Source organism: Oncorhynchus nerka, linkage group LG3 (genome assembly GCF_034236695.1).
Source record: "Oncorhynchus nerka isolate Pitt River linkage group LG3, Oner_Uvic_2.0, whole genome shotgun sequence".
In the NCBI taxonomy this organism is placed as follows: Eukaryota; Metazoa; Chordata; class Actinopteri; order Salmoniformes; family Salmonidae; genus Oncorhynchus; species Oncorhynchus nerka.
The window spans coordinates 22,654,918-22,668,224 of NC_088398.1; the positions used below are offsets into that span (position 1 = coordinate 22,654,918).

At 41.4% G+C, this 13,307-nt stretch overlaps 2 protein-coding genes across 2 annotated transcripts; both read right to left on the reverse strand.

The window, feature by feature from the left end:
* Nucleotides 1-172: 172 nt before the first annotated feature.
* On the reverse strand, nt 173-9,139 carry LOC115104919 (SH3 domain-binding protein 5-like). Its single transcript, XM_029626332.2, has 6 exons — nt 8,380-9,139; nt 7,901-7,963; nt 7,569-7,697; nt 7,175-7,339; nt 4,213-4,386; nt 173-2,371 (listed from the first exon to the last, which is right to left on the reverse strand). Exons 1-6 carry the CDS (start codon nt 8,626-8,628, stop codon nt 1,796-1,798), a joined length of 1,356 nt encoding a protein of 451 aa, XP_029482192.1. The 5' UTR covers nt 8,629-9,139; the 3' UTR covers nt 173-1,795.
* Nucleotides 9,140-9,768: 629 nt separating this feature from the next.
* On the reverse strand, nt 9,769-12,753 carry mgat1a (alpha-1,3-mannosyl-glycoprotein 2-beta-N-acetylglucosaminyltransferase a). Its single transcript, XM_029626345.2, has 3 exons — nt 12,507-12,753; nt 11,233-12,160; nt 9,769-11,090 (listed from the first exon to the last, which is right to left on the reverse strand). Exons 2-3 carry the CDS (start codon nt 11,848-11,850, stop codon nt 10,392-10,394), a joined length of 1,317 nt encoding a protein of 438 aa, XP_029482205.1. The 5' UTR covers nt 11,851-12,160; nt 12,507-12,753; the 3' UTR covers nt 9,769-10,391.
* Between the last annotated feature and the right edge of the window lie 554 nt (nt 12,754-13,307).

Here is a 13,307-nt window from a genome sequence, read left to right on the forward strand (position 1 = left end):
CCTGTCTCCTCCCAACTCTCGCTTTTTTCTGCAAAACCCACATTTTTCTCCTCTTCTAAATCTGAAATTTAGTATCACATCCTCATCCTTAGATAGTGTTGAAGTACAGTATGAAGTAGAAGACATATTGCAAAATACAATATATTGGGTCTAAAAATAGCAACAACATAAATGAAGATTCCTCTTATTTTATTGTTTAACTGTTTGATATTGCATACATGTAAATAACAACAGTGAACTGTACTATATAGCTGGGTGACACTACTGCACCACTTTATGAATAAATAGAGAGGAAGACATCAAATGGACAATGATTGAAAGGTTGAAAGCACGGAAATACAATTACTAGTCATTCTATTTCTATGGCTAAGAGAATGAGGGGAAGATATGGATATATTGGAAGTATGTAAAGAGCGGGACAGACGGAGGTCAAATCAGGAGTACAGCAGATAACCAGCATGAAATAAGATCCCTTTAAAATAAAGATCCCTTTAAAATAACTATTCAAGGACATTCAAATACATTTGTACATTTCATTAGTTTCTCTATAATGTTGTAATTATACACAAACTTACATTTAATCTATTGAATACATTTCTTGTACCCTCCACTTTGCCAAAGCAGTACACAGACAACATATTCAAATTAATAAAATAAAAAATAGAACAAGTCTAGACAAAACAGTGTTAGGATGACTCATAGATTATTCAAATTAATCATATTATCAAAAGCATGTCCTTCATGGGAGCATTTCTCAACTGTTGACCACAGTTTAATACTGTATACACAAATTTGAACAGTATGCTGTTGCAGCCAGTGCTATGCTGTCTTTGTTTGCGTCGTACTGTGTCAAAGGCAAGGCACATTTCAGTTTACGACCCAGGTGGCTCTAAATAAACAATATATTGGGAAATAATTTTATTTAAAAAATAGTAAACAATCGGATCTTGAAATGATGGGCTTAAAATAGTAAAATATAATATTATGTCAGCGTGATCTTTTATGAACAATTTATTCCATTTTTTAGTTAGCCCTGAATACTAGTATACATATAACAAAAGTCCAAATAAATAGTCCAAATAAATAGTCCGGAGTGCTTTCTGTCATCAAACAAGTTGTCCGAATGGAGTTTGTAACCCTCTTTAGTGTGTTTTGGGGTCCTTTTGATTCGAACCCTGAAACCAGTTTTCCAGAATATTAAAAAAATATTTTTTAAAATTATTATAATAATATATTAAAAAACAAATTCTTCTAGCACTTTTTGCAATACACGTTTGAATTTATGTACTAAAATAAACAATATTTACAGTGTGAAACAAAAATCTAGATTCGACGTGCATATGAATTCACACATACTTTTTTGTTCCACAAGAACATTGTTTTTAACTTACACCAGAAATTCAGTTACGTCATTTAGATTGAATAGGGACCCCGTTTGTCACGTTTATTGTAGTCTCTTACTTGGATTGTTCCTTCATGCACTAGGACATACCTGTCTAAGGTTTCCTTATTGCCAGAATAAGGGAAGTAAAGCAGCTAATCTCAGAGGCATGTACGGTTTAGGAGTTTCAGTAGTGTTGTAATACGATGTAAAACCTGTCAGGCTCCTTATAATGTCAGGTCTTTACTTGTCAGCGTACCTGTTCTTCGTTACTACGTAGTATCATACACCCGTTTAAATGTGTTACTTTAGATAGAGCAGATCTGATTTTCCTCTTTGCCAGGATAATGAGCTAGCTAGACCGGACACTTATTTTCTTTTCAATTGATAAACTATAAGCGGGAAGGACGGGTCTCACAAGCTGAAGCTCCTGTGATGTTGCTTCAGGAACTGCTGTTGGCGCTGCATTTGTCCTTCCCTTCTTTCTCTTTCCCTCCCTCCCCCGCTCTCCTCTCTCTCAATCTCTCCATCCTCCCCAGGCAGACTGCCCACATCGCTAAATTCCCCGAGGTGTTCGATGGAATCGCATTTCTCCAGGTCGGAAGCGATGGTCTGCAGACTGAAGACGGAGAGGGAATCTGACCCTGCTCTCTCTCCATGCATCTCGGGCCTCTCTCGCCCGTTCTCCCTGTATTTCTCCACCAGCCCAATTTTCTTATCCACCACTCCGCTTCTGTCCACCCTGTCAGTCTCTATTGCCCCTCCTCCACATGCCCCGCCCTCGGCACCACACACCACACTGTCCGACTCCGCTCCAATAGGGGGACTCCGCCCACCACAGGCCATGGTTTGTCCATCTTCCATATGGTCCCGTCCCCTCTGAGCGTGAATGGCCTCGCTGATTTGCTCCAGTTTGTGCAGGGCGACAGAGTAGCGGTTTTTCACTTTGGTCACATGCTCCTCCAGCTGCATCACTTTGGTTTTGTGCTCCTGAAGTCACAGAAAACCCAATATGATGGAGATAAAGGACAGAGCAACATACAACATTAATTCCTCCTTGGTTTGAGGCCAAAAAGGGAACAATAACCAACAGGAGCGATCATGGATGGACATGACAGCTCTGTATCAACCATTTCCATACTTTTCTAACAATAACAGCTTGAAATTACATATATTAATTGCAACATATATTATATATAACAGGTGGTTGGTGGCACCTTGATTGGGGAGGATGGGCTCGTGGTAGTGGCTGGATTGGAATAAGTGGAACAGTATCAAATACACCAAACACATGGAAACCATGTGTTTGATGGCATTCCATTTCCCCCATTCCAGACAATATTATGAGCCATACTCCCCTCAGCAGCCTCCAATGTTATATATCAAATACAGTGCATTCGGAAAGTATTCGAAACCCTTGACTTTTTCCACATTTTATATCATTACAGCCTTAATCTAAAAAGGATAAAATAGTTCCCCCCCCTCATCAATCAACACACTATACCCCATAATGACAAAGCAAAAACAGGTTGAGACATTTCTGCAAATGTATTACCAATAAAAAAACATAAATAACATTTACATAAGTATTCAGACCCTTTACTCAGTACTAAGTTGAAGCACCTTTGGCAGCGTTTACAGGCTCAAGTCTTTTTGGGTATGACGCTACAAGCTTGGCACACCTGTATTTGAGAAGTTTGTCCCATTATTCTCTGCAAATCCTCTCAAGCTCTGTCAGGTTGGATGGGGAGCGTCACTGCACAGCTATTTTCAGGTCACTACAGAGATGCTCAATCGGGTTCAAGTCCAGGCTCTGGCTGGGCCACTCAAGGACATTCAGAGACTTGTACCGAAGCTACTCCTGCGCTTAAGGTCATTGTCCTGTTGGAAGGTGAACCTTCACCCCAGTTTGAGGTCCTGAGCACTCTGGAGCAGGTTTTCATCAAGGATCTCTGTACTTTGCTCCGTACATCTTTCTCTCGATCCTAGCTAGTCTCCCAGTCCCTGCACCTGAAAAACATCCCCACAGCATGCTGCTGCTGCCACCCCCATGCTTCACCGTAGGGATGGTGCCAGGTTTCCTCCAGATGTAACACTTGGCATTCACGCCAAAGAGTTCAATCTTGGTTTCATCAGACCAGAAAATCTTGTTTCTCATGGAATTAGAGTCCTTTAGGTGGCTTTTGGCAAACTCCAAGCGGGCTGTCATGTGCCTTTTACTGAGGAGTGGCTTCCGTCTGGCCACTCTACCATAAAGGCCTAATTGGTGGAGTGCTGCAGAGATGGTTGTCCTGGATGGTTCTCCCATCTCTACAGAGGTACTCTGGAGCTCTGTCAGAGTGACCATCATGTTCTTGGGATCTTCCCTGACCAAGGCCCTTCTCCCCAGATTGCTCAATTTGGCCGGGCAGCCAGTTTGAGGAAGAGTCTTGGTGGTTCCAAACTACTCCCATTTAAGATTGATGGAGGCCACTGTGTTCTTGGGGACCTTCAATGCTGCAGACCTTTTTTGGTACTCTTCCCCAGATCTGTACCTCGACACAATTCTGTCTCGGAGCTTTACTGACAATTCCTTTGACCTCATGGCTTGGTTTTTGCTCAGACATGCACTGTCAACTGTTGGACCTTATATAGACAAGTGTGTGCCTATCTTTGTTTTTTGAAATGTATAAAACTGTCTAAAAACCTGTTTTCACTTTGTCATTATGGGGTATTGTATGTATAATTAATGAATTTAAGAAATGTTATAATAAGGCTGTAACAAAAATGTGGGAAAAGTCAAGGGGTCTGAATAATTTCCCGAATGCACTGTAAATTATATATCTATGTACCTCAAGTATGTAGTTGAACTGGGCCTTGAGCTCGAAGTAAGGCTTGGACTTAATGATGGCCCTCTTGAGAGATTTCTGCAGGGTCTGGACTCGAGCCTCTGCCGTCTGACAAGAGTGGGTGACACGCATGTGCTCCCGTTCGCTGCGTAGGCGCTCCTCCTCTGCCTCGTTCACCTTGAGCACACAACCACACAAAATGTTAAGATGGGAAAACACCCCAATCAGTATCCTAACCCCCAACCAACCTAACAAAACTAACTTCCTAACTAATATAAACCAATCCAATTAAAAACAGAGTTTAGGCATAGGAGAAAACAGCTACCACGTATCATTGCATCAAACGTGATCAATGATATAAATTGCAACACATACAGACAGTGGGGCAAAAAAAGTATTTAGTCAGCCACCAATTGTGCAAGTTCTCCCACTTAAAAAAATGAGAGAGGCCTGTAATTTTCATCATAGGTACACTTCAACTATGACAGACAAAATGACAAAAAAAATCCAGAAAAATCACATTGTAGGATTTTTAATGAATTTATTTGCAAATTATGGTGGAAAATAAGTATTTGGTCAATAACAAAAGTTTCTCAATACTTTGTTATATACCCTTTGTTGGCAATGACAGAGGTCAAACATTTTCTGTAAGTCTTCACACACTATTGCTGGTATTTTGGCCCATTCCTCCATGCAGATCTCCTCTAGAGCAGTAATGTTTTGGGGCTGTTGCTGGGCAACACGGACTTTCAACTCCCTCCACAAAGATTTTCTATGGGGTTGAGATCTGGAGACTGGCTTAGGCCACTCCAGGACCTTGAAATGCTTCTTACGAAGTCACTCCTTCGTTGCCCAGGCGGTGTGTTTGGGATCGTTGTCATGCTGAAAGACCCAGCCACGTTTCATCTTCAATGCCCTTGCTGATGGAAGAAGGGTTTTCACTCAAAATCTTACGATACATGGCCCCTGGATTTTTTTTCTCATTTTGTCTGTCATAGTTGAAGTGTACCTATGATGAAAATTACAGGCCTCTCATATTTTTAAGTGGGAGAACTTGCACAATTGGTGGCTGACTAAATACTTTTTTGCCCCACTGTAAACTGGAATACTGCTTACACTGGTAGCTGGGGTTTCCCCATGTTGCCTTGGAAGTAGCATAGTTGACCAATATCCTGCCAAACTAATTTTAAACCAGTTTCAGTCATGGGGGAACATACAGTTGAAGTCAGAAGTTTACATATACCTTAGCCAAATACATTTAAAAACTCAGTTTCACAATTCCTGACATTTAATCCAAGTAAAAATTCCCTGTCTTAGGTCAGTTGGGATCACCACTTTATTTTAAGAATGTGAAATGTCAGAATAATAGTAGAGAGAATTATTTATTTCAGCTTTAAATCTTTCATCACATTCCCAGTGGGTCAGAAGTTTACATACACTCAATTTGTATTTGGTAGCATTGCCTTTAAATTGTTTAACTTGGGTCAAACGTTTTGGGTCGCCTTTCAACAAGCTTCCCACAATAAATTGGGTGAATTTCAAGCCCATTCCTCCTGACAGAGCTGGTGTAACTGAGTAAGGTTTGTAGACCTCCTTGCTCAAACAAGGTTTTTCAGTTCTGCCCACAAATTTTCTGTGGGATTGAGGTTCAGGGCTTTGTGATGGTCACTCCAATACCTTGACTTTGTTGTCCTTAAGCCATTTTGCCACAACTTTAAAGTATGCTTGGGGTCATTGTCCATTTGGAAGACCCATTTGCGACCAAGCTTCAACTCCCTGACTGATGTTCTGAAATGTTGCTTCAATATATCCACAAAGTTTTATTCCTCATGAAGCCATCTATTTTGTGAAGCACCCCCACAACATGATGCTGCCACCCCTGTGTTTCACAGTTGGGATGGTGTTGTTCGACTTGCAAGCCTCCCCTTTTCCTCCAAACATAACGATGGTCATTATGGCCAAACAGTTCTATTTTTGCTTCATCAGACCAGAGGACATTTCTCCAAAAAGTACGATCTTCATCCCCATGTGCAGTTTCAAACTGTAGTCTGTTTTTTTTATGGTGGTTTTGGAGCAGTGGCTTCTTCCTTGCTGAGCGGCCTTTCAGGTTATGTTGATATAGGACTCGTTTTACTGTCGATATTGATACTTTTGTAGCCGTTTCCTCCAGCATCTTCACAAGGTCCTTTGCTGATGTTTTGGGTTGATTTGCACTTTTCGCACCAAAGTACGTTCATCTCTAGGAGACAGAACGCGTCTCCTTCCTGAGCGCCATGACGGCTGCGTGGTCCCATGGTGTTTGTACTTGCGTACTATTGTTTGTACAGATGAAAGTGGTACCTTCAGGCATTTGGAAATTGCTCCCAAGGATGAACCAGACTTGTGAAGGTCTACCATTTTTTTTCTGAGGTCTTGGCTGATTTCTTTTGATTTTCCCATGATGTCAAGCAAAGAGGCACTGAGTTTGAAGGTAGGCCTTGAAATACATCCACAGGTACACCTCCAATTGACTCAAATTATGTCAATTAGCCTATCAGAACCTTCTAAAGCCATGACATCATTTTCTGGAATTTTCCAAGCTGTTTAAAGGAAAGTCAACTCAGTGTATGTAAACATCTGACCCACTGGAATTGTGATAGATTATTTCACTTATAATTAACTGTCTATAAACAATTGTTGGAAAAATTACTTGTGTCATGCATAAAGTAGATGTCCTAACCGACTTGCCAAAACTATAGTTGGTTAGCAAGACATTTGTGGAGTGGTTGAAAAACGAGTTTTAATGACTCCAACCTAAGTGTATGTAAACCTCAGACTACAACTGTAGCTACTTGGCAGGGGGGTGGGAATTGTAAGGGAAATACTGATTAAATGAATACCAAATGAGCTCGCTGACATACTGATGAACACATTTATAATTTTATATTGATGCAGTTATAGCAGTAGCTGGGGTTTCCCTTGTTACCTTGGAGGTAGCATGGTTGAGCATCTCCTGCCAGGTGGGGTCCAGGGTGTTCCTGCCGTCAGCCATGAGGCCCTGCTCTGCCACGTACACCATCTCCCTGGCAGCCGTGTGCATGGAGACGGCCCGTTCATAGCTCAGCGCTGCCTTCTGGGTCTCCTGCTGAGCCTGTGAGAGGGACAGCCAATCAGATACTGAGAAAACAGGGCATGCAGTTGCACAGCAACCAATCACGTGGGACAAACGATTAAACTGTTGTTGAGATTTGAGAAGTGGGACAAGCAGGTGAATGGCAAATACTGCATCGTGACCCATATTTTGATTCAGTGATAAAGAACTCTTGAAATTTGTTGTTGCAAATGCAACAAAATCCCACACAGTGCATGTACAACAGTACCTCCTTGGCAAGTCGACGAGCCTCATAGTAGGGCCTCGCCTTCTCGATGCAGGTACCAAGCTGGGAGCTGTGGGCGTTCAGTTTTCTGGCTGAGTCTGTGAGGATCTTCCTGTAACCTGATCTGGCATCCTACACATACACAAAATGAATACCTTATCAGATTTCATTGTAATGGGCATTTCTGCTCATTCCAGATTAACAATGGGTTTACAGCAAGTTATGGGAATTGAAAATGAACTGACGATTGATTCTTTGGAAAAACCTGATCAGTACGGAAAGGGGTGATGTATGGGGCCAGATTTATCATGGGAGAGGTGATGATATCCACTTACATCCAAGTGCAGTTCTAGTTGGTTGATCTCCACACTGGCCTCGTTGAGGTGTTCCAACTCCTCCTGGAAACAGAAAATGTATGAGGAAGCACAGGAGGAAGCAATTACTTTGATTCCTTGGTTTGTAACAACACAATCAGTTAATATTAGCTCTCTTGGAACCACGGTTACATTTGGTGGATAAACCCTGTTGATTTCAACCTGGATTAACATAGATTAATCACATCATAATATCAGAAAGAGTGGCATGTGCACAAACATTGATTTCATCCTCCTGAATTAGCCCTCGTGGACTGAGCAAAACATCACTCCACTGTTGAATTGTCATCAGTAGGCTAATAGATCATTCAATACCACAGACTGCAGTGAATCTACTCATACATGCAACTCATTTTGTAAAGCTTTAGCTATGTAGCATAGACAAGGAAATCCCATTGAGATCAAAATGTATTATAAGGGTTCAGTCAACTTTTCCCCACCTGAATTCTGGGATCCAATTCCTCTTCATATGGGCTGTGCAGTTCACCTACGTTCTTCTCTTTACACTCTTCTCCCTCGAAGGTGTCTTTCTCTTTGAGCACCGATTCAGCTGTATCTCCATTAATTTTTTTGTCATTTGGTTCCCCACCCTTCACCTCAGCATCCCCACCAGGGGTCTCTTGCCTCCATTCGCCCACTTCGGGGTCTCCTGAGCCGGCTGGGCTCACACGCAAATCTCCTGGCTCCATTCCAGGCCCAGTTAGCAAGCTAACGTTAGCTAACCAAATAACGGTAGCTTTGCTTTTCTTTTTAGCCAACTAGCTGTGTTCTAGCCAGTTACTAACAGCGTTTTGTATGTGTGAGAATTTGATTAGGACCATAGCGAAAAAACTATTTTGACAGACAGCAAAGCCAGACTCTCTCTGGTGATTCAGTGCATCGTTCAATCCCGCTAGTTTAGCCACAGGAGGCGAACGTGACGACACTACCAGTACAGTAGCTAACGCTAGCTCTACAGCTAGCTAACATTAGCACATTGCATTAAAACAAAACATTATTTTAAAAGAAGTTGACTGCAAATAACGGACATTAAAATGAAATATAGTCAATAAAATGATATTTTTTCATCACCAGTAGTCTCTCCCCCATCTCGCGTTCCGTCCACCGCTTGCTTGCTAGCTATGTTCTTACCTAGCAAAACAAAAGGTAAATAGAGAACGCTTACCTCGTCTTTTGGTTTGAACTCTTACTGGTTCCGTAGCCATGCCTCGTCTTACTTGCACGTTCCTTCTCGACAATAATAGAAGATAAGAATACGACCACAAAGTAAATGGCTAAGTATTATATTTTTAGGATAAGTATAATACAGTTAGGCACAATTTATAGTCCATTATTTACACGTGTTTTGGGGAGCGGGTCAATTGTTTAAATTGTTCAATATTTAGTAGCCTTATGTGAGGTGGAGATCATTAAATATAAAAATATATACACTGAGTATACCTAACACTCCTAATATTGAGTTGCGCACCCCCCCTTCCCACATTTGTGTCAAGTTGGCTAGATGTCCTTTGGGTGGTGGACCATTCATGATACACACAGGAAATTGTTGAGCATGAAAAACCCAGCAGCTTTGCAGTTCTTGACACAAACTGGTGTACCTGCCACCTACTATCATACCCCATTCAAAGGCATTTAAATATTTTGTCTTGCCCATTCACCTGATAAATGGGATTATAGATTTCACCTGGTCACATACACATCAGATGTTATTGCGGGTGTAGCGAAATGGTCAGTCTATGTCATGGAAAAAACAGGTGTCCTTAATGTGTATATACTGTATATTAATATGGCAAAGGAACCAAGGCAGAAACAAATGTCATAAACGGCAGTCGATTGGTAGAATTTAATTCCTTAAGTACATAACATACAGCATTTGTGATGTGTATCTTGCATTTAAATAAATACACACTTCAGTAGCCGTCTCTTTGGGAAAAACATTAAGCATTATTATAACCAGGTTAAAATAGTCAAAACAGTTCTCCAAAAGATTAACTAAATATTGTGAAGCAATACTTTAGGACCAATCACTAGTTGACCACCACCATTATTGAACACCACAGATAATACATTTTTCATCTGACATAGATTAGTAAAAGATAGTCTCCCAGAAATTGCTTACAAGACTAGGAATAATCACAGTGGATGTTGCATTGAATTTCATGTGCATGATTAGAGTATATAAAAAATAAATCTCTGAAAATAATTACATCGGTACCTACCCTACTATCCCAACTCCACATTGCAAAAATATATTTATTTGAGTATGAAAAATCCTGAGAGTATGGGGAGAAAAATCAAACATCAGAAATGGAAGAGAGAGGATAGGCATCTCATAATCTCACTATAGCTTAAAGCCAAGTCAACATCTGTCGTTCATTGGACTCACTTATGTTGCCATAGTACTAACTGTAATGTGCAGAGCCCTTTCCTCTTAAGTCCTTTGTGTTTGTCATCAACTCCAGGTTGGGTCATACTTGCTCCATCCCGGAGGGGGTGCCAGGAAGATTCTTCTTCCCCTCGACAGGAAACTGACCACTCCCCGATACCCTGTCCGTGGGACCCCTGACTTTAAGTCCTCCATCACACCCAGGTTTTTGGCCAACACTTTGAAACCATCTTTGCTTGAGTAGTGTAGACAAAATGGACCCGCTCCTTTTAACTGTCCCCGTTGGACCTCTTCATATTTGACCAAAGGCGCACTGTAAACCTGCTTCTCAAAGATCTCCTTGTATTTCTCCTCCTTCAAGTAAGCCAGATCCAGCTTGGTGAAAGGCACAAATTCACTATTCAGTTTAATGTAGCGTAGGTATTTGTCATAAAATTGGCCTAGGCTCACACCTTTCCGTCCAAAGGTTAAAGTTCTGGATATTTCGGGTCGAATACAGGCTCGATCTCTGCGCTGATCTGGCTGACGCATCCAGTCATCCCAGAATGCACCAGGCCACTTGGGCTCCAGCTCTATCCAGAGTTCCTTGATCATCATCCAGCCCAGCCCAGGGAAGAAGTCTGTCCTGTACAGGAGGTCTGCTTTACCAGGGTCGACATAGCCGTCCCGACCATTGTCATTCCAGGCAGACACACACCACAGAGACGGGTCCGATTTCAGGATTGGGTGAAGGGATCTGAAGTACTCAAAGAAATCTGGTGCCACCTAGTGAGAGAATGGAAAACAATGTTTTTTTAGTTGATCAACTGGCAACTAGAGAGGGTGTAAACAATGACGAGCACAAAACAAATGAATTTAACATTTCACTTCAATGCATATTTCAAGTCTGAGTAGAGAAAATGATTACCTCCAAATCATCTTCCACAATAACAACAGAGGAATGTGAAAGAGAGTTGAACACCTGGTTGAGAGCCCAGCGATAGTGCCTGGAGATTTTGTAGTAGCCCTGGAACTTCTTGTGTTCTGGTTTCACGGCAATATCTGACAGGTCTGGTTGTTTCAGGTGAGTTACCTGACTGCCATAAGAACCAATCACCTGTGCAGTCTCCGCATGCCCACAGTCCTGGCTGACTATAATTGGGTAGAGTTCAGCTGAGGGGCGGTACTCTATGAGTTTGTCCAGGCAGCGTTTAACAGTAACTCTGTTGCAGGCTATAACCAAGATGGGAATGACCACCTGAGGGGGGCCACCTCTGCTGGCGCCATTCTCATTGGGTTGTTCCCATAGTGACCGATGACCCTGTATCTGAAGCAGGATTTTTCTCTGCATTTCAAGCTCTGCCTCAAAGGCTTCTGCCATGTGGATCACATCCCCAGCCAAATCAGCCCCTCCTCGTCCTCCATCCATCTCCCTCTCCTCTCGACCAGACAGGGGTCGGCCCCACAGATAGAGGACCACGACGGCATTCCAGGCGACAAAGAGAAAAGCACCACAGAGAATAGCAGAACCTCTCTTACGGAGCATGGCCCAAACAACTTACGAGGGAAAGGAAGTTAGGAAGACTGGGTTTGTAAATAAGTTGTGACAAAGGAATGCAGAAGACAAGAAGGACATGTGGAGAGGTTAATTGGTTAGTTTAAATATTGTATTAAAGTAATGAAAACATAAACAGGTTAACATAATTTAGGTAAAGCTTGAGTCAAAAAAAGACAAGGAATATGTATAAGGTATGAGGGAAAAATTGAGGGAGAGCTGGATTCATCTTTGACAGGAGGTAGGTGAGCTGGTCAGGGGATGAAAGCGCTGGTCTTCAGTTCATACCTTCCCTGTCAATCTGAAATTATAAAATTGATATAGATAAAACACAGGGTTCAAAGCTAGTCAATTGACAAAGCCACTGTCACTTACATTAATCGAGTACAAAAGTATGAACTATAAGCCCACTGTAGATAGTTGGAGGGAAAGCCATATTGGAAAGGTGGCATTCATAGGCTAATCGATTTTTCTATCACCTGTAGCTAGCTCTCGCCACGCACCCCCGGAATGCGACAGATTTACTTTATTATCGGAGTAATTCATACATTGTTTGATAACTATATTGGACCTTGGTAATCTTTCGACCGAATTGCTAGGCAGCTAATTTTAGACAGAACATTTAATTCCCAGAAATTAGCACTTACCTCCAATTTCATAACGTAGAATTCGGTCTCTGTAGCCATTTCTTCCTTCGTTTCACTAACCTCTTCGATGACAATATGCAGGATCAATAAGCAAGTGAAGATGAAATAATGTATCGTCGTCACACTTTAATTTTGATTGTTTTTTATTATCAAACGAACTTCATTTCGACAGTTTCATTCCTGCCATTTGTTTTCTCAAGACACAAGAGTGCAGACTTCCGGATAGCTAATTTTTACCGGAAGTCCTGCCTTAACCGTCACCTTGAGAATTTACCCAACTGCACCAAATAAGGGCTGAGCAAATCCAGTACGATTCATAGTCATTAAACTGTATCACCCTGTGTACTAGTCTTAAACATACCTATCTTAGATGCATGTCTTTTGGAGAGCGTTTTTTTGTCATGTTCTTAATGTTCTTCTATTTTCCAATAAATATTAATATTCCAGATATGTTCATATTTCATGAATGTCTTACATGGTAAAAATAATAATAAATAAGAGTTTTTCATGTTTACAAATGCAACAATTCTGCATTCAGCACAAGGGCTGTAGGCCTTTATTGATCATAGGCCTACTTACCATTGCATTTCCAGTAACTCATGGAAACCAGAAGCAATCAATGGGCAAACATTTCAGGATAATCACATTTTGCGTAGGCTATTATCTTCCAGACCACAAAATATGTCATTGTTCTTGGTTATTCATCAAAAAGGCCAAATTTGGCTTCAGCCCAATAAAGATAAATATCATGTTACTATACAATCACAGTTGACACCTGTCGAGAATCAACAGAAGAAAGTT

Bases quoted from the DNA above. Each gene is read 5' to 3' on its own strand.
- LOC115104919 (XM_029626332.2), bottom strand. From the start codon at position 8,628: ATGGAGCCAGGAGATTTGCGTGTGAGCCCAGCCGGCTCAGGAGACCCC. The intron at 7,964-8,379 runs GTGGGGAAAAGT...TTCTGTTTCCAG, and splicing joins AATTGGATCCCAGAATTCAG to GAGGAGTTGGAACACCTCAA. The intron at 7,698-7,900 runs GTAAGTGGATAT...GTGTATGTGTAG, and splicing joins AACTAGAACTGCACTTGGAT to GATGCCAGATCAGGTTACAG.
- mgat1a (XM_029626345.2), bottom strand. From the start codon at position 11,850: ATGCTCCGTAAGAGAGGTTCTGCTATTCTCTGTGGTGCTTTTCTCTTT. The intron at 11,091-11,232 runs GTAATCATTTTC...TTCTCTCACTAG, and splicing joins TTGTGGAAGATGATTTGGAG to GTGGCACCAGATTTCTTTGA.